Consider the following 21074-nt stretch of genomic DNA (forward strand, 5'->3'; position numbering starts at 1 on the left):
CAGTACTCATTTTGTCTCCTTGTTTTCTTTCCTCCCTCCTTCCTTGCTCCCATTCTTCTTCTTCTTCTTCTTCTTCTTCTTCTTCTTCTTCTTCTTCTTCTTCTTCTTCTTCTCAGTATGCAAGACAGCTACCCACAGGAAGTGTGAGGCTAAGGTAAGAATCCAGCTCACACCTGTCCCTTGTGAGTGTGGTCTCAACATGAATAGAGGAATCTGTAGTGATGCAGCCATGGACAGTATTGAAAGTGCTGTGATCAGCTGGGGCGGGAGACATAGATAGAAATATGCAACATAGAAAATACTCTGTGCATTTCCATCTGCCATCAAGGTGTGTTTCATGTTTACATGCACATTTTCTGGAAAAAAGGCAAAAAACCAACAAATATTGCAGAATCATTTTTAAGCTTGGCCAAGGTGTTAAAGCTGGTCTGTTGGTATAAACAAAGTGCAATGGAAACGCAGTAAATATATTATGATGTACGTGACGCATTAATCTCATTCATCACCCAAGTTGGAGCCATGAAGAGACTTTAATGTTCCTCAAATTGATATGTGAAACAAAGTCCATATTTCCATCATGTTTTCTACATGGTTTTCCATCTTGTCAGGTGTCACTGTTGTAATTATGTCATCTCGTTTCACCCTTTTCTTCTGCAGTGATTTAATGGCACCAAACTGGAGATTTTTCACCACCAACTCCTCATTTCGATGTGCTCAACTTCAAATTTTGCATATAAATAGAGGATAAAATGCACATTAATTTGCATTTTCATTGTTATGTTCAGAAGAACTGGATACATATGAGAAAAATTAAACAACAGTGAACACATCTTCTTGTTCGAAGAAAATCTTTAAATATAGATTATATATATAAGCATAGTTATGGACACAGCTGTCATGGAAACATTATCTTCTTGTTTGTTTCACAGTCCTGTAAATCCTGCCACATTGAGGATGTGAAAGTAGTTTTATTGTCAGTCTCTTTTCTAATGTTGTGGTCATAGACGGTATAAAGTATACATGTCATGTCATTAATACAACTTAATATTAAGAAAATCAATCGGTATTGATCACTGTGTTAACGTAAAGTTAAATGTGCAGTGTTCACCAGCCTCCCAGGGACTGGCCCCTGGGAGTTAGCCATCCTCCTTCATAAATGTTGATGTGACTGCACTGGACTTGCGTGTCTGAGTCAGTTAGCAGATTATTATGCCAGTGAGGTGCGAAAAGACACATGACAGTGGTTCTGTGAGGACAGAAGTCTGCAGATCTCTGCTAATATGAAGGCAGCCCAGTTGCATTCCTCAGAAAGAACTGCAAGCCTTGCTCAAACCCCACTCTGCTGCCTCTGTGAAAGGCTCATTGATGGAGGGATGGTATAATGAATAGACAGAGGGATGCAGAGGGGGAGAATGCCAGCCATGGCCAGAGTGATGAAGAGGGGGTCGAGGCTGAGGCAGGGAGCCTTGGCAGGCAGCAAGAGCGAAAGAGCGAAAGCCAAGGGCAAAAGCATGTGGCAAAGACAAGCCTCATTCCTCAAGCATGGCTCCATCTCCTTGTCTTTTATCTGAGGAGAGGAGAGCCCTGAGGATGAGTTCAGACATGAAAGGATGGCTTTGAAACAACACACGCAATAAAATGTAAAATCAGGACAACTTGTGATATGGGATGTCTATTTTGTTGCTGTGCTTCTGGCCATGTTATTAAGCATGTGAACGTTACAGTGTTTTCATATAAAGGAAGAGAGATATGGGCGGCACAGGTAGTGTGCGTGCCTCACAGCGAGAAGGTCGATCCCCGAGTCGGGCAGGGCCTTTCTGTATGAAGTTTGCATGTTCTTCCCGTGCACTCCGGCTTCCTCCCACAGACCAAAAACATGCTCATTAGGTTCATTGGTGACTCTTAATCGTCCTTAGGTGTGAATGTGAGCGTGAATGGTTGTATGTCTTTGTATATTGCCCTGCAATCGACTGGTGACCGGTTCAGGGTGTACCCCGCCTCTCGCCCCTTGACAGCTGGGATAGGCTCCAGCCCCCCGCAACCCTGAAAGGGATGGTCGGGTGTAGAAAATGAATGGATGGATGGATGGATGGATGGATGGATGGATGGATGGATGGATGGATGGATGGATGGATGGAAGAGAGATATTCTTAGTTTTTTGTAACCTTTAACTTTCAATTTACTGTCATCTGTATGTTTCTTTATGATAGAGTAACATTTTGGAGAATATGCTCGTTCACGTTCTTGCAGAAAGTTGCACGAGAGGATCCATACATCTGTCATGTCTGTAGGCTAAATATGAAGCTACAGCCAGTGAATGTAGCTTAGCATTGAGACTGGAACCAGGGGATAACAGCCTAATTAGCCTGGTCCTGTCCAAAGATAAAACCATGTGTGTTGTTTTCATGCTTAAGTTTGTAGCAGTTAAATAAAGACAGAATAACTTAGTATGCTTGTTACCTTTTGACAGGGCCAGGCTAGATAAGCTACCGGTTGTTTTGTGTTTCCATTAGGGATAGTACCTGGTACCCAATACTATTTTTAGTACCTGCTCTGGCGAGGTTCCAAGCGAGTAGAAGTGATACTATATGTGTGACGTCAACAGCCTGTCGGCCACTGATTGGCCGGAGAGTGTCGTCACTGGTCTGCGACATCCAACACCGGAAAAACAATCCCGCCCCCTCCATTGTAACGCCGGACAACAGCAACCGCTGACTTTATTCTTTATTCCCACTTGAGGGAAATGGCTGCTCGTAAAATATCACCGTGGTCCGGCGACAAGGTCCAGACTTTTCCAGACCACAAACCGAGCAGCAAATGCAACATCGCCTCAATGTCCTCCATTGTTTGTCGGCTCTGTTTGCGTCGCGTACAAATTGATGTCATGGCAGTTTCGCGCAGCCGTGGTATGACGACCCCACCTACGTTGAGGAGGTACTATGAAGTACTCAATTGCAATGGAAACTCAACCAAACCAAGCAGAGTAGAGTAGAACCGAGTCGAGTAGAGCTGGAACTGTGTAATGGAAATGCGCCATAACTGGCTGCTGGGTGAGACATGAGAATAGTGTCAGTCTTCTCTTCTAACTCTTTGCAAAAAAGCACATTCTCCAAAATGTTAAACTATTTGTTTAAGATACAAAAGGGGCTGAAGAGAAAATGTAGATACTAACTAGTGTGGATACTTGCATTCCCTAATTTGCAGTAGATATTTTAAATTGCACCAGCAATGTTGAATAGCCGTTGAGTCGATTTCTCATTGTACAGAAGTGCTGGATAAACTTGGTTCACTGTTCAGATTGATTACAGAAAGGAGCAGGATGTTGTCTGATAGCCCCACCGTAGCTGTCTGATGTGTGCTAATGTGTTGACTAGTTGTTAGACAGCGATAGCCATCGCTGCTGCCCAGGAAGGGAGAGGTCAGATAAGGCAGGGCGTGGGGGTCTGGCTGCTGTGTCCATCTCAGCTGTTATCTAAGCTTGTATGCTGAGAGAAATCTGAGGCAGGATGAAGCTGGGATGGCATCCATCTGTAATACAGTGAATTCTAAAGCACATACTTGCTTTGTAAGGATAGAGACACAGCCCCCTTACAGATCTAAATAACAGATCCTGGCTGTCTGCCTGCCGAGCTCATTAGCTTTGGCCTTCTTTCTGTCGAGAGTGGCCTGGTTTGTGCTAAACAGCTGTCCTAACCTGTGCTCATGGTGTTAACTCACTCACACTTCATTCACATTTGGCAGTTATTGCTTATAAACGTGTATATGAATCAACCACCTCTACCCTCCTCCATGAGCAGATTTAGTGTATTTGTGCGTGTTTACGTGCACTCACACATCTGGAGGTCTGTTAGTCATCTGTAAACCATCCCGTTCTCACCAGACTTCTATTTACATCTCCACCCGGCTGGTGTTGCCGTAAAAGCTCGGTGACAAATCATCTCACTACTACGTAGGCCGGTATCCTATCAGTGTGTCAGCTCCAGTTCTCTGGAAAAACCCTCATATATTCTTACTGACTGGTACTTATAGGTAGTCCATGTAGAGTTCATGTTTTTTCTTTTGGTTGTCTCCTGTCACTCTGTTCCCTACTCTTTGCCCACAAGGTCAATAGCCTCTGGCTGACCCATCTATTGAAAACACACAGAGACTGTAACACACAAGCGCGCGTGCACACACACACACACACACAGAAGGCCATAAGCAGCTTTATTTCAGCATGTTCTTCTCTCAGAGAACAGTTCCTACTTATCTTTGATCCCAAGTGGAACATTTAGTCCACAGGGAATTGGGGAACGAGAGAATGACTCTGGCTGTGGGGCAAAGAGATGGAGGGAAGCTTGGGGAAATACACAGGCATAGGGGGGTTGTAGAGGAACAGTTGGAGGAGGAAGGATTAAAATTAGTGAAATGCAGCCCGTGACAAGTTGACTGGCCTGTCTGTCTAATTAAGCAAGAGGAGGCATTTCCGCTGGCCGGGGAAAAAAACTCCAAGACTGTTTGACTGACTGCTCAGCTCACAGTGACAAGGCTGTGTCACTAATCAATCTAATCAGCCTTTCTAACAAGGCTGATTAGAAACTCTTGGACTCTTACTGGCTGTAGTAAATGTTAACTGTCTGAAGTTAACATCACCTAGATCAGGGTTTCCTTAAGTTCGGAGCTCAGTCTGCACCATGACCAAACATCAAGTCAATCCAGACCCGGCCCACAACTCGCATCAATCCCAGATAGATTAATGAATTCAGAAAATTCAACCCTGACAATGAAACCGCTTTTGCCAACCCCTGGCAACATCCGTAATTCATAGTTTACAGGGCACTGGCTAGACTACGGAAAGTAAGTCCAGAGTTGTCAAAGTGTCACAAAGCTTGTCTGTTAGACACAAGAGGCATCACTTTGATTTCTTTTCCTTGGCCAACTGTTACATTGAATCTCAAACTGGCTACTTTTGTTTGCTTCCTGGGATCCTGAAGAGTTTTTGTGTTGGGATAAGGACTCATTCTCATTGGTAGTTGAACTGTGCATTTTGTGTTTAGCACTGACTGCCTCCTTGGTGCAGGTCCGAGAGCATTTTCTAGTTCAGTATCTAGATATCATTTTGGATTTTCTGTCTGTTTACACTGATATTGACTCATAAAAATGACATTCATTTTGTGAGAAATTGAAAGTACTGATGATCGTGGTTGTAATGTAGCTTATTTCCCTATCGTTGGCATTGTTGTAAGCCAGGGAATTTGCTATCAGCTCCTGAATCGAAAATGTATGAGTCAGAAACAAATATGGACTGTCTGAACCTTGTCTCCCTCAGTGATGTGACTTTATTCATTGATTCAATATTATTTTTGTGATCACCGATCCTGGACCTCTGACCTTGAATAAAAAATCAGATGCAGACCTTTCAGTGACGAATCTTTGATGACCAGCAAAGAGACACATCCTACGGCCTGTTTTTCAGACACCAATAGTGATGCACAGTCTCACAAACCCAGAGAGCAAATTCACCAAACAATAACCAATAATTTTTTCTTTCTTTTTCTTTTTTTGTTGTTATTGTTCTTTGCAGACTGCAGGTGAGGAAATTTGAAAACTGAAAACTGATTTCACCAGACTATTAGTGAGACTCTTCACTTTAGTGAGTGACTGATGGGTAGACTAACAAACCTTAATATTGTCCTCTTCATAGGGCTGACTGGAAAAATGGCTGACTGGTAAGCCATCCTATAGATGGTGTGTGTTGGCAGTGCACAGCTGTGTATCACAGTAATTACAATCCCTGCTTCCCCTCTATAAATCAGGATTCATCCTTGTGTCTTGTCCTTATCCACTGAACACTGACCTGTGAACTGTGTGTACTGCCTGCTCCTCTTTACAAAAAGAGGATGTCAGTACAGATAGACAGAGCGGAAGTGGGGGAGGATGCAGGGATGAGAGGAAGAGCAACATAACCCTCCTGATGTTTCTCCAACATCAAAGCCTTTCATCAAGACAGTTGTGCTTAGAGTCCTGCTCCCCAGCCCTCTCTATTTTAGTAGAAAATGCATTCACAGCAGAGGAAACAGTCTGCAAACTACTATCTCTTTCTGTGATGCTGTTTGAACCATGTTCTTTCTTTCCTGGAGCCATTTTCCTAAAGGCTACCATACTTTAACATATTTTTTTTTCTGGCTAACAGAAACACAACAGAGGAAGCGATGAGGAGATGGAACGATGGAGTAATGGCTGAAAAAGTGCACCATATTCCGTGTTTTCCCAACATGCAGCTCAACATCACAGCTGACCCAACATCCCCCTCACCCTGCAGACTTCCCGTCACTTCCTGTAGGAATATGTCACTCAGTGCTGTGAAAACATGTCAGCCACAGCTTAGTTTTTAGTGTTCTGCAGTGCCAAAGCTTTAAGCCTGAAAACATGGCAAAAAGTTTAGGTATCACAGTATTAATTCAGTTTGCTGTGAGCAACCTGCTGAATGATAACAGAAGGTGGTAGAAACCATCAAAGAAATGTAGTTTGGGGGGATTGGATTGACATCAATAGTGAGTAATCTCTGGTTAGAGTTTTATGGCCTTTATCCCAGGCCTATGGTTTTCCCTCCTGCAGGCCTGCACTTCACCAAATACTCCTGTATTCAGTGTGCGTCATTCAGGATAACATGATCCAAATGTATCATTTGAACGTTACATGGACTATGGCTGTCTCTCCTGACTAAAGGAGTCTCCACTTTATCACAGACAGCTCTGGTAATTGCCCAGATAGGCTGGCATGTTTTGCGTTCAAGCTGTGTGTGTGTGTGTGTGTGTGTGTGTGTGTGTGTGTGCGTGCGTGCGTGCGTGCGTGCGTGCGTGCGTGCGTGCGTGCGTGCGTGCGTGCGTGCGTGCGTGCGTGCGTGCGTGCGTGCGTGCGTGTGCGCGGTGAGCACGGTCTGAGCAAGGGAATAAATAAGTGAGTGAGCGATGTTGATGAGAGTTAAAACCATAAGCATGACAGCTAAGTTAGCCAAGTTGGGACTTCGCCAGTCCACTACAGCATGTGTGTGTGTACCAGCAAGGGGATAAGCCTCGCTAATTGGCCGTGGGTTTGACCTATCTTGAATCTAACAGGAAGAGACCGTTTGGATGTCTGTGTTAGCTGGGATCTTAAATATTGATACTCATACTGGTGCAGCACATGAGTCACAGATTTTTAGTGATAGGACTGTTATACTGTTGTGTTTGCTTTGAGTCAAAAGCACTGATACGAAGTCCGTGTCCACAGATCTGCAGTTTAGTTCCCAATCTACTGATATTACTCAGTGTAACAAAAACTTTCCTGCAGGGATCCACCAGATGTGTGCCTGTTACCAATGGGGTATTCCTGTCTTTGTGTCTTCTTGTCTTGTGTCCCATCTGTCTAAATTCCTCTCCTCAGGCCTCAATGAGATGATAAACAGAAGAAAAAAAATTACAGGAAGACAAAACCATCTTTCACCACAGAGTCATCTTGTTTATATGCTGTGGTTTACTGCAAAGGGTGATGGCCCCTAAAGCAACTGTTGACAATGCACATTGTCTGTGAATGCATTTCTGAGCATATGGTAAATGCTGTTTAGGATGAAGGGTGCTGCAAATATAGAAAGAGGAGAGGACGTTGTGCTTAGGGGAATTGCAGCTGAGCCTGCCTCAACAGGATGTATGACAGAGGCAGTTGAGGGAAGATCAACCGCAGAGGGCAGACAGGGATGGGAGGACTGAAGATCTGTAATAATGCCCCGTGTTGGTTGGTTCTCAGGAGATTTTTCCATTGTTGATCTCTCCCAATCTCATCCCAACCCATGTCTTCCTGCTTTGTTTATTTACCCACGTTTATTTTTGTCTGGCTTCGAGCCTCCAGCTGTTTGGCTTGGGAGGAGGATGAAGATCCGTGCATGAGAACACCGCTGTGGTTAACTGTGTGTATGTTCTTCTACGTATATCTAGAAACCCTGTATACAAGCAACAAGCAGGCATTCTTGTTTGTGCCCTCCATCTGCATGACTTCATGAGTATATCTGTGCATGAGTGCGTAGTTAGTGTAGTCAAAACTGTTGACCTCCAGCTCCATAACAGGGAATTGCATCCCACTCGGTCATTAAAGCTCCACCGCAGGGACCCATGTGACCTGTGATATCTTCGGCCTCCCTCTCAGCTGCTTGGAGCAAAAATGAAACAGCTAGAGACAGAGACCCCTTTATTTCCTTTTGGGGTCAAAAGAAAGTGTGGGAACAAGAGACAAAGAGTGAGAGAAGGGAAACGTGCTGAACAGTGAGAAAAATAAAAAGAAAGACGAAACAGAGATAGACGCTTTGTTTAGCTGGTGTCACATAGAGGAAGGCAGTAAAAGTGTGATATGGGACTTCTATGTCCAGAGGGTACATGTGCTTTCACCCATAGGTGTTGTTTTTGCTTAGCCGTGGCCTTGAAGTCCCCTTGTGTTAGGCTGGGTGCTTTCTGGTTTTCTTCTGAAGTCCACGTCGTCATGATTAAGAGGCATTTGACATGTGGGATGCATTTAAAGTAGAGTTATAAAGCTAAGCCAGGTAACTCTCAAAACTGCCATTAAATCGATCTTGCAGGATTGAGCAAAAGACAGACCATCTGCATTTCTGACCGCCAGACATCCATAAAAAGGTTTAAGTTTGTCTTAATGTTACATGTCTGTCAAAGTTCTGTTTCCATGTGTGCATGGAGTCAACAGAAGATGGCATATTTGTTGTAACTTTAGTTACTGTGCTAGAACTCTGAAGCTATAGGACTTAAGAGTTACTTAATTGCAAGAGTATGACAAACTGAACAGTGGTAACTATTACAGAAATCCTCAGAAAGCCTGCGTATAACCCACATGACAAACTACTTTCCAAACCATTTGACATTCCAGCACAACTGCAGCCAGCGAGCATGGGAGTAAGAGGGATTCTATCATCTTTAGAGCACCGAGTGTTCCCCTTCCAGCTTTGAAACAGAGAATGTTACATATAGACAGAGTGGGTAAGAGCAAAGGTAGTATTTTCCACCCACGTTAACCATAAAGGCTTAAGTCAACAGGTGGATACATGTGCAGTGTCCAGAAATAGAGCATGCGATTGCCAACCCTCAGCCCCAACACACTTGAATTTGAAATTATGGTAAAAAAAAAAGTTCTTTTGACTTCTTTTTCTCCTTTTTAGAATGATTTTAATGGACTGGGACAGCTTTTAGCATACAGCGCATTCCTTTTACCCTTCATCTATTTGGAACTTGAACTATGACAAAAAACAGGTGTAAGACATAACGATGCTGTATACCATACTGCTCAAACTCTCTACGCAGCAGTTAGCTGGAATGCGTGCAAATTAGCATGGCAGTGGTTGGTGATCTTGCTTTGTCCTTTGTTGCAGTCTTTTTCGTGTCTGTATTGTTTTGATGAATCAGTTATCTGTAGGTGCTTCATTGATGCTGACATACCTTTATCACCATTGGTGTTTCAAACAGGAGAAAAATGTACTGTCTGGGGTCCTATCTTTCCAAGAATCACCACGCTCTGTTCTTTTCAAGGCTCGCTGTATTCTTCTATAGCTCGCTCACCAATGATGGTGATGATGAAGCTCACAAGGTCACAGCCAGCATTGGCTTTCACTGCTGATTCGTTGCAGCTTTCGTCAGTGCTCTCCGATTGGCTCTCCCTTGGGTACTTAAGGAATGAGAAGACTGTTAAGCCTAAGGCTAACCATCAAAGGAAATGCTGCATGAGTGCTGTGTTCATATGTAACCAGGGAGCAGGATGTTTGGATCAGGATCTCACAGATGTAGTGACCATCACGTCTCAGTACCTGCTCTCAGTGAACTTGGAATCCTTGCTGCAGGACTTTAATTGTGCTTCAGTTGATGTTGTTTTTGTCCATCTCACTTATTGCATCTTACCTAAGTGACCCAAGTTAAGTCACATGGCAACAGGGCATGCAGTGGGTTGCCCCATTAGTGACATCACCACTTTCTAGTTACACCGTGATTTGTTCATGTAGCATTGCCTACACAAACCTTAGGGAATGTTTCCACAGACTGTGTGGCCACTGCCGCAGCCAATGTCAACGTATGTCCCAGTGAGGACGAAGAAGAGCAGACTGGAGCAGTACAGTCTGTGTAAATGTTGGATTTAAACATTGATTTCACGATCGTCAAACATTTTATAATTCTGAAAGAAAGAAAGGAGACATCTGTGCAATCCCAAAAGTGCCTTAAAAGATGCAAATCTCTGCTGTATAGCAGGAAACATTTAAATTTTTTCTTTAAGGTTTTCAGATTGAATGCTGTGTAACTGAATCACAGAGTAGCATATGTAGTGTAGAAGGTGGGGCAAGCAATGGGTCATATGGACAGTATATTTTAGGTGTTTATATACCATAAACAACATATTTTATTCTGAATACTATATCCACACACACACAGAATCACTCTCAAACACACTGTCACGGACACTCACAAACATTGACCTCACACACCCATCTCTCACACTAATAACATACCAAGGCTGCTACCTCACCCCCTAGTTATGCTTCCTAGAGCCCACAGCTCTTAAGCCATGCGTTGAGAGGAGAGAGCTGTGCATTATCCATTAGTTATGCTTCTTCTGGCTTTGATGGATCAAAGAGCATGTAAAGAGCTGGAGGAGCCAGGGCCACTGCAGCAAAACAAAACGGACTGAGAGGAAGAGGACAGAGGGCTGGCAGATGGAGGCAAGAGGGCAGGGAAAGAAAAGGAGGAGGGGTGAGGTAGAGTCATGGAGGACAGGGTTATGGGGGTCAAGGCTCTCTGAGCCTTGCCAGCTGGACCCACCTGAGAGGAGGCCGCGGAGGGCAGCATTTTAGGAGGAGCTGGGGGACAAGTGTATGAAATAGGATGTACAGAGAAAAAGAATGAAACAGAGTGTTTCCTTATATGAAAAAACTTTTACACATGTAAGCTGCACGTGAATCCGGAGCAAGTTAGAACAAGCTCGTCATGAGTGTTTGGTGACTGATGGTCACAGCGGATCAAACGTGACCTTCCAGCTCTGGGACACTCACAAGTGCTGGGATCATGAAGACGTAAGAGCATTGGAGGTTCAAAAGGAAGGTGCAGTGGATGAAAAGATTTCAAGAAAGCTTGGTCTGAAGTTGGAAAGGTGAGAGGAAGACAAACAGGAAGGCGGTTGTTAGAAAGACAAGTACGAGAAGAAAAGAGGAAGGAAGTATTGAGATCGAGAGAAGCAGAGGGGGAGAGGATAAACAATGCAAGAGAGAGGGTAATGTGGAGAAATTGGACTGAGAGACTAGAGTAAGAACAAGAAGAGGGAGAGGTAACTAAAAGGAGCAGCAACAAGAGTGAGGAAGTAGAAAGGACAAAATGTGGAAGACAGATGGAAGACATAACTTAAGAGGAAAGTTGCAAGAACACAAAACAGCAGCAGAAAAGCAAAAGCGCACATAAAGAGGGAAATGGACAGGGATGAATAATGGAGGGAGCAAGTCGAGAAAGAGGGGGAGAGAGAAGGGAGAAATGAACTTCCAGATAGAGTGGTAGACAGGATGACAGGCAAAGGAGGCAAGAGGGAAAAGAGAAGGAGAGCGATGGGTGGAGGTCTATTAGCAGGAAGTTTGTGCGTAAGTGTTGGCCTGGGGAGATGGAATCTGGTGTGGTGTGTTAGTTCTGGCCTAACAGCCACCCTCAGCAGGCCCCTTCACTGGGCACTGGAAGAGAGGGATGTAGAGGAGTAAATGGAAGAGATTAGAGATGAAGAAAGAATGGGTCAATGGGCAGCGTCAGCCCAGGTAATGCCTGTTTGATGCTGCATTCAGAAATGAAAGCAGGAAAGGTTACACAGTCAAAATTGGGTAACTGTAGTCATAACAACTGAAGTTTGAAACAATGTGGGCTGTATGGACCACTTCCAGCAGTGAGGAGAAACTGGAACCAGTGGATGATCCCAGAAGGTTTTGATTTCTCTTGTTAGAAGCAATTTGAATCGCTGCATTTTCCAACAATACCACCAGATTTCATTAGAAGCTTTGTGGCATAGCTTCTATTGAACATTGTGCACGTCCAGCCCACGAAGCAAGAATGAGGCGTTTGCTCAACCGGTGACATACAGCACTTGCCAAACTTCCCAGTTTTCCCAGGACTTTCCCAGTTTAAATTGTCCCTCTTGGTATGCTCATGGGACGGCAGCTTCACTCAAAAATATATTTCTCCATCACCCTAACCCCTAACCGCCGTCATTGCTTTATAAGGTTCTGAAGTACAGATGCAGTTTCACCAGTTTGATTGATAAAGTGGGAAAGCAGAGACAAAGATGCAGTAATTCTCAGCACTGGATAGATGAAAAGTAAGAGACTGAAGAGAGTGAGATAAATGGACAGAAAGAGAGAGAACGAGGTCAAATCACAGAGAAGAGATGGAGAATATGGATAGCTCGTTTAGCACAACACAGCAGATGAGAAGTAGCTGCAGGTGTCAAAATAAAGGTTTGAAAATGAGTGGAGGAGTATGATCAATGCAGATGCTTCCAACAGATGTTCAACATCATACACTTCACTAATTAAACATCTGTCATGCTCTGTGTCATGTGCAAATGCAGAGCAGGCCCAGTTGACCTTGATTATGATTAAGTCTCACAGTCTCAGGCCTTTTTATCCTGAGAAATACCAAGTCTCAGTGGTCTTCAACCCTACTCCCAATGATAGATGTGAAACATATGTCCTGTCTGTGTCTGTGTCCTTCACCAAGACACTTAACATCGATCTGCTCATTATTGCAGGCTGCTCTGCCCAAAAGTTTGAGATAAATAAATGTAAAATGAAAACAGAAAGTTTGAAAGACTGGCAGTTGTGCAGGCTGTTCCTAGAAGACGAAAGAGGACTGTAGGAGAGAAAAAAAATAGTCAAAAAGTAAAGACAGGGAAAGATGAAATTGACCGGGACAGGAAGGAGGTAATTGCTTGCTTACCATGCGGGTTTGAAATTTAGAGTTGTTGAACAGAAAGACAGAAGAAGGGTACAGCATGCGAAGGGTCCCAAAATCAGGCCCAGCCCTGTAGTATTTAAAGAGCATGGACATGATTGAAATGCACATTTTTATCATGGTAGATGAGTTTCATATGTCGCTGAATGTCACTTTAAGTGGGGACGTTTAGACGTGCTGTCTAAACCCAATGCATTGTTTCGCATGTTCTCATTTAAGAAAAAAAAAAGCGAAAAGGAACAGCTTTATTCAGAGGCAACTCAGTGAAATTAGAGCCTGACCCAGCCGAAACCTATCGAGTCAGTTATTGGGTTCAGACTGGGGATAAAAAAGAACCACAACACAGGATAAGATTTGAGATTCATTTCCCTACGGAGGTGGAAAAAAACATAAATTCTCCCAGTGAGTCATACAGGAACATTGTCCCGTTAGTCATTTGATAGCTGATGAACCTGTTTCCTGCGACTTCTGTCAAACACCACAAGTCTCATTTTAGCTCATTATCTGTTCCTCTGCCTTCCTGTTGATGTCTGTTGTTACTCACAAGCTTCAGCAGAAGACTGAGTCTGATGCTAAAGAAAGAGGGGAAGAAAGAAAGATTAACACGAACTGTACAACACACACACACACACACACACTGTGGCGACACACCCCCAGGTTCAGGGCCTGTGTAACTTCCCTTCTGTGCACAATGAGATATACACAAGCCCTTGCCCTTTTCCTGTGTCCAAATAAACAGTCCAAAAAGGGCTATGTAGCGGGAACACTGCTTTATGTGTGTGTGTGTGCGGGCACGTGTGTGTGTCCATGTGTTGTGTGCGTTACGTAAGCATGACTGTGGCCCTCGGCCCCCTTCATTAGGGCTGCTGTCCAGCTCCGGCTTCCTTTGGTCACAGTTCATTGACCTGTAGGCCCATAACAGACATGGGAATTAGATGTGTCACTCAGTCTGTGTGTGTGTGTGTGTGTGTGTGTGTGTGTCACTGCTCCTTCAGCTGTGTAGCTGTGTATTTGGCTTCACGTATGCACATACTTGTCTGTCGTAAACATGCTCTCCGACATCAGTTGTACGTCTATTTCCTTGGTCCTTAAGAACATCTAAGTGGTTTTACAGACAGTGTTTGTGCTCGATTCATCATCATGTGGCTCTTTGTGTTCCTCCCCCAGTCTGGCTTTAAGCTGCACTGCTGAGTTGTCTGATAGTGCTGAAATACTATCTTAATCTTAGATGGGAAGCATTCCCGGCAGTAGTTGACAAACTGACATACAAGCTTAAAGTGTCATAATTTTTTCGCACACAGTTAAGTTATTGTTGATTGATGCCCCAAAATTCCTTCTGAACTAATTTGGACATTATGCTTTCTTTTTGCACAGTTTTAGTCCCCTGCCTTGTTTGAGGCACTAGAATGAATGCCTACAGTACTTTACTAGTGGTCCAGTCTATGCCAGACTGAATATTTTAGTCTTTATGTAATATCTTATGAATGTAATAATATTAGCGTGACATTTGTGTAATTGTTAAATGAGAGGATTGATATCACTCTCATATCTGCCAGTAAATATGGAGCCAGGAGACAGTTAGCTTAGCTTGACTTAAAGACTGGAGGCAGGGGGAAACCGGTGTCAAACCAAACTGTAAAAACAGCAAGCTGTGGTTTCTCATGGAGTGAGGTGCTGGAGCTTTTCCATGTCACTGTAGTGCCAAGCTGAAGTCAACAAACAACATTCTTCACAAGGCAATATTTTTTAGACTTGTGTATATCATGTACGTAGCCTCTGTTGTTGATTTTATTTTGTATGTTTTTTTTTTATTGTCTATTTGTTCTTTTTATACCACTGCTTTTTATTCTTGCCGTTGTAACAAGTGAATTTCCCCAGGGAGGGATTAGTAAAGTATTTATCTCTCTCTGTCTTATAATAAGTCAGACTATGGTTGAGTTTATTGTGGACTTTTCCATCTTCATCTTTTGGTCTGAGGATCATTTGCTCTTAATCATCTTCCAAATCTTGACTCCTTCTGACCAGATTTTGTGTGTATGTGTGTGTGATCAAGTCTTCTCGTCACATTTGGCCATCTTTGTGTGTTGCAGGTGACCTCTGCATGCATCCCAGCTCCCTCCAATGATCTGGTAAGTCTCTTCCACACACCCGTTTCTTTTCCTTAAGAGCGTCCTGTGTACAAGACTAGGTTTCCCTCTTTGTCTAGCCTCAGTTACAAGTCATGGCTTCCAAAAACCACCGTATGGTTTCCTCCTGTTGAATTCCTTTTGGGAAGCCGAGCCCTCGACCCAGTTTGAGTTGGGTTCATTCCTCGAGCACTGCAGGATTCCAGTGCAGGAGAAAAAAAAGCTGATGTTGCTACAGGAAGTAGTAATGTTTATCCATTAGAGAATCTGTTTGTTTAATTAACTCTCCTTCCTTTGTATCCCCTCTTCTCTCCCCCTTCTCTCCTTTCTTTCCTTCTTCTTCCTCTCTCTTACCTCCTCCCTTTGCCCTTCGTCCTCCCACCATCCTTCCCTTCACACCCCTCTCTCCTCTCTACTCCTTTATCCTGTCACCGCTCCCTCATTGCATCCAGCAGCGTAGAGGGACCGCTCCTTCTCGACACACCCAGCACCTGGTGAGCACACTTTGACCTCCCATCCTCTATCCTTGCCCTCTGCATCCCCATACTTTTTCTCTGTATCTTCCCTTGTCCCCACCCCCTATATCCCTAGGGTCAAGCTATATATCTTGGAAATTTACAAGCCTGTCAGGGATAAACCGTTTGTGGCTACATTAAATTTGATTTAGCACATACTAAACAAACCAAAGTGCGAGCAGAGCAATGCCAGATACATTATGAGTCTCTGCAAAAATAAGAAACAACCATAAAGCTTTTGACTCCTAAAGGCCGCGATGCTTAATTACATAACACACCATAACAGGAAAGCGTTCGGCTCTTGGGAACTGAATGTGTTCAGTAAATCAGATTTTATATTTTTTGGGTCAAAGCTGGAGATCTGGCCTAATGGTGACACAAGAGGGAAGGTTTCCTCTGCTTCTGAAGGGGGGATTTGGGAGCCCCTGGTGGTGCTACAGGATAGGTCAGGTGTGCACTGTGCTGGACAGATGGATTGGGTCTTTCCCAATACCCACACTTTGCATGGCAGTACGCTTAACCCACGCTTGATGCTGCTTCTCTTAGTGTCACATCAGAGCCAAGGGTATCCCACAATTCACCACTGCTGGCTGAAAAAAGCTGAAGTCAAGTCTGGACTCTGTTATTGATAATATCCAAACACTGCACACTTACAGTACGGCAGAATCTTCAAAGATGGTTATCACTTAATATAGAAAATCAATTTTTTCTTGTGTGTGAGTAAGAGACATTGCAAAAAAAGCTATTACATATCATATTCCTTGATCAATAATTTAGAGTATCCTTTTCCTTCCCTAAAAATTGTGTCAGGCAGGAAACTTTGAAAACGGCATTATGTCCCTGTTATGCACAGCCGACCTTTGGTGGAACTAAATGGAATCACATGATCAGTTGCACTGCCTCTCTTCACTCCCTCTTGTTTTTCATCATACAAACACTGTATGGTGAATCTCACTGAGTGGTTCATTATGTGGGGATTCAATGAAAGCAATAAAGCATCTGAGCTTGACTGAACCATGTATTTGTGTCATGGGATTGCCTCATTGACCCACACTGTCCCAGTGATTCATCTTCATACGCTTACAGTCTGAATGGCCACTTTGGTGATGTTGGCAGTTACAGGAAATATAAAAAAGTTAAGTGTATTGCAGCTGGAGGATATCGCTACCTCTATGCCAAAGCACTAATGGGCCGAAATGAGTAATTCATCATTAAAATGATCATTAATTATGTACAAGCTCTGAGTTTTAAATGTGTCTTTCTTTATTTCCCTCAGGGGTCCACCAAGTCTCTGACCTACACTAAACAGAGAAACACCCTGCCAAGGTAAAGCTCATCTCACTCATTTTTTATCTTACTTGTTATTGAAGTGCCTGTTGCTCTGTTCCAAAGAGGCAAATGCAAATAAGGGGTATATATCAAAACTATCGGCCACGCTTTTCTCTAATCAGTGTCTTCTTTGTTTTTGCCCTCTTTCTAATGGCCTCGTCTCCTTCATTCTCCAGAAGTGTAAGGCATCGATGTGATAGAGCAAGTTTCTCTCTTTTCTGTTCCTCCTCTATTTTCTCTTCTCTCATCCATCCAGCCAGGAGTTTCACCAGACTGTGTGAAGGAGCACATTCATCATGTGCTGCCACATACAACCTGCAGTAACGCTCACATTTTGTCCTCCCAGGAGCTTCAGTGTGGACCGCGTGATGGAGAGAGTGATGGAGCGCCATTACGACTTCGATCTGACCTACATCACCGAGAGAATCATCTCCGTCTTCTTCCCCCCGAAGCTGGAGGAGCAGAGATATCGTCTCAACCTGAAGGAAGTGGCTGCCATGCTCAAGTCCAAACACCAGGACAAGTTTCTGGTGAGGGAACAGAGATGCAGCTCACTCTGCCTCTGCCTGCGGTTTGTCTGTGGTATTTGCCACAGCGGTAATTTGACCTCTGTCCTTCGAGTATTCCGTTTCATTCAGCTGAACATGCTTGTAGTACAATAGACAACAGAGACAATGTGTTTGGCATATAGCCACAGGAAGCCGCAAAATACATATAGCAACCCTCAAATTAGCAGTCTGTTTGTTTTTCTGTCACACCCATGATAAAATAACTGAAACCACAACCTGCTATACTGACAAACATCTCTTTTGTTTCAGCTCCTGAACCTTTCCGAGAGACGCCACGACATCTCCCGACTAAATCCAAAGGTAGGATTTTTCCTCTTGTTCTCCTCGTAGCTCTTTGTTTCTGTGAAGTTGAGTCATGTCAATAGAAAACAAAGAAGTGAAATGGAAAACACATACAAAAATACATTTAGTTAATTATTTAGTCAAATCTCCTGATCCTTCTCTCCATCTCGACCACCAGGTTCATGACTTTGGCTGGCCGGACCTCCACGCCCCACCGCTGGATAAGATCTGTGCCATATGTAAAGCCATGGAGATGTGGCTGACCTCTGACCCCCAGCACGTGGTGGTCCTGCACTGCAAGGTCAGAGTTTAAGGGGCTGCCAGGGTTTTCTAGACAGACATCCCACTGTTTCCCAGGCTCTGAAAAAGGCAGATGTATCAAAATGTCATGAGTTTTGATTTATAGCAAGTGGGCAACACGCTAATTCACTAGTTTTACTGACCATGATTTTACATTCATGATGTTAACAATGTAAGTTCTTAAAGTAAAGGTTACGTAACTAAATACATGATGTAACTGAAGGGCTGAGAGATGAATGTAGTGGAGTAGAACGTACAAGATTCCCGTCTGAAGTGTAGAAGTGTAAAGTAGCATAAAATGGAAATGCTCAAGAAAAATAGATGATTATCAAGATTATACTTGAGTACACTAAATGTACTTTCACCACTGACTGACAGCTGGGAAAGCTCATAACATAATATAAATAGAAATACACTCCTAACCATCTGCATGCTCATTTGGCTTCATGTTACATGTGATTACTGCTATCACGGACGCATCTGAAGATGAGAGTCTTTTACAATTTCCTTCACTTGCTTGTATAAGTTTAATTTCTCCATTCACCATTTCTGATGTAAAACACAATAAATTAAGTTATATATTGCACTTAAAATATAACTTGAATAAAACCAAAATTGCAGAGTGCACCATGTAATTCAAAAAGCTGTTTCCACCCTTGACCGAAAATTAACCATACAACCGAGATGAAACTTTATCGACGTCCACATCGTTCCACATCATTGAGTGTTTCGTGAAGTCGTCCTGTCAGGAAATTAGTGGCAATATGAGCTTTTCCACCAAACGGTGACCAGCTAACTCTGAGGGTGACCGAGCTCCCACAGCTTGTCTGGGTGTTTTTTTTTATTGCTTTCTGTCAGGAGAAATTAAATACTAAAGCAGACTACTTCTGTGGTCTGCTGGCTCTCCAGAACATTCCAGCTACAGGCAATTCTTTCCCAGCTGCAGATCACACCAGGGACAGGAACAAACAAGTTTTTGTCAATGAAGAATCTTCCACTGAGGGACACACTGAGCTAAACAAGCTTTAATTTGTGCTCAGTGTGGAGGTGCAGCCTCTTACTGGTATCTGGAGGGGTCACATTAGGAATTTGAGGCTGGAATGTCTCTGGAATGTGTCGGGAAGTTCGGAGCACCCGGTGTGAAAAAAACACCACAGGGAGCTTTTTAATTTGACTTCAAACTGCTTGTCCATGTCTTTTTGTGTCCCTGCCTTCTCTCCGTCTAATCATGTCTCAATCAAAAATCAGCCCTGTAGTCAAAACTCTGGGGTTTTACAAGCTGTGAAAATCAGCTGTCTTAGTACAAACCTCTGTGCCAGAGGATGAGATCAGCACATCATGACTTTGCTAATGTTGTTCCCTTTCCCATCTGCAGGGCAACAAAGGTAAAACAGGCGTGATCATTGCAGCCTACATGCACTACAGCAAGATCTCCGCAGGGTGAGTGTGTGTGTGCCGGAGACATCCAAAGCCACACGCAGCATATCCTCACATGGAACGCATTAAAGATTATTCAGCAGACGTGCAAAAACATATTGGATTTGAATGCAGCTATTTAAACACTCGTGCCAAATACCTTTAGAAACTTATTGCAGTCCAGTGGCCGATGTGTCGTAGTTTAACTATATGCAGCATAATGATTTCCATTCAGACGTTGTTGATAACTTGTTTGATAAATTAAGCCCAGTGGATTCTGCGCAGGAACGGTGGAAACTAGTTTATCCTGTGACCAGTGCCAGCTGTATCCTCTCCATGTACTTTCTGGCATCTAGAGAGTCTGGTGCAAGTCCCATGATGGAAATTTTTGGCTTAAAGCTTTGTGTGTGTGTGTGTGTGTGTGTGTGTGTGTGTGTGTGTGTGTGTGTGTGTGTGTGTGTGTGTGTGTGTGCATGCATTAATGTGCAGGGCGGACCAGGCTCTCAGTACTCTGGCCATGAGGAAGTTCTGTGAAGATAAGGTGTCCTCTTCCCTCCAGCCGTCCCAAAACAGGTAGAGGCCACAGGATGAAATGAGGGGAAATAGGGAGGGGGGTGAAGGGTGCGGGCAGTGGTTGCGGGTATTACAGCTGAGGTTAATGAATGCACCCCCCCACCCCACCTTTTAGCATCCTATTTAAGGGAAAAGAAAGAGAAAGCAGCTTTTTGCTTCCAGCTCTTCATACATCCAACTGCTGGATAGGATTCATCCTTAATTTCAGGTTTAGGACTTTTTCACAGCAGATATCTTTACATGTCACAGCAGGAAAAGCACAGGCATAAATAATCAAATTGATAATGGCCGAATTCCATTCAGCTGCTGTTTCAGGGATCTGGTATTGTGCATGGTACCTTACTGGACCGCTGAAATAGAACAGAACCATTGATGAATGTTATGAGTAACTTCTGTGCTTTTACTATGACAAGTCAAAGTGTTTGACAAAGCTATGTGATGGCCCTTAAGTGTAAAGAAAGTAATGATAAAATAATGAAATGAAGTAATTTTTCCATTGACGTAGACTAATGTGGGAATGTTACACAACAATATAATTGCAGTCTCAATCATAATAGTGAAGTGCATAGTTTCACATTCTGGGGAATATGCTTTTTCAGTGTCTTGTTCCGGTACAGACATGAGAGTGCTATCGATCTTCTCATCTATCATCAGAGTGATGGGAATCTGTCCAAAGGTCAAAATGCAACTTGTTTGTGAACAAATGAGCTTTAACATGTTAGTAAGATTTTGAGGTGCTGCTTGATGGATTTTGTTGCTGTAGCTTCCTGAGTGTTCATGCTCTTCTCATTTCCTGTCAGCTGCTGTAGTATGTAGGTGTTACAGGTCTTACCTCAAGTGTCTTGGCAAGAGAATTTGTTTATTTCCCAAAATATAGAACTATTCCTTTGATAGCTCTTTCTTACATAAAAATGTGCTTATGGAATCTCACACTGAATCTTCAGCTGTGACAGACACAGGAGATATTTCCTTTCCTTT

General features: G+C 43.4%; 1 protein-coding gene across 5 annotated transcripts in view; it reads left to right on the forward strand.

The window, feature by feature from the left end:
• The window catches only part of tns2a (tensin 2a), a 53597-nt gene that overhangs the window by 17145 nt on the left and 15378 nt on the right, over positions 1-21074 (forward strand). For 3 of the 5 annotated variants that reach the window (XM_070967570.1, XM_070967572.1, XM_070967574.1), the window contains exons 3-11: positions 117-154; positions 15077-15115; positions 15565-15606; positions 16904-16953; positions 17303-17486; positions 17775-17825; positions 17986-18108; positions 19483-19547; positions 20013-20096. In XM_070967570.1, the coding sequence (XP_070823671.1) occupies positions 117-154; positions 15077-15115; positions 15565-15606; positions 16904-16953; positions 17303-17486; positions 17775-17825; positions 17986-18108; positions 19483-19547; positions 20013-20096 (676 nt within the window). The remainder of the gene's footprint in view (positions 1-116; positions 155-15076; positions 15116-15564; positions 15607-16903; positions 16954-17302; positions 17487-17774; positions 17826-17985; positions 18109-19482; positions 19548-20012; positions 20097-21074) is intronic. The other 2 variants (XM_070967571.1, XM_070967573.1) reach the window with 2 other exon arrangements.

This window comes from Chaetodon trifascialis, chromosome 8, assembly GCF_039877785.1.
Source record: "Chaetodon trifascialis isolate fChaTrf1 chromosome 8, fChaTrf1.hap1, whole genome shotgun sequence".
In the NCBI taxonomy this organism is placed as follows: Eukaryota; Metazoa; Chordata; class Actinopteri; order Chaetodontiformes; family Chaetodontidae; genus Chaetodon; species Chaetodon trifascialis.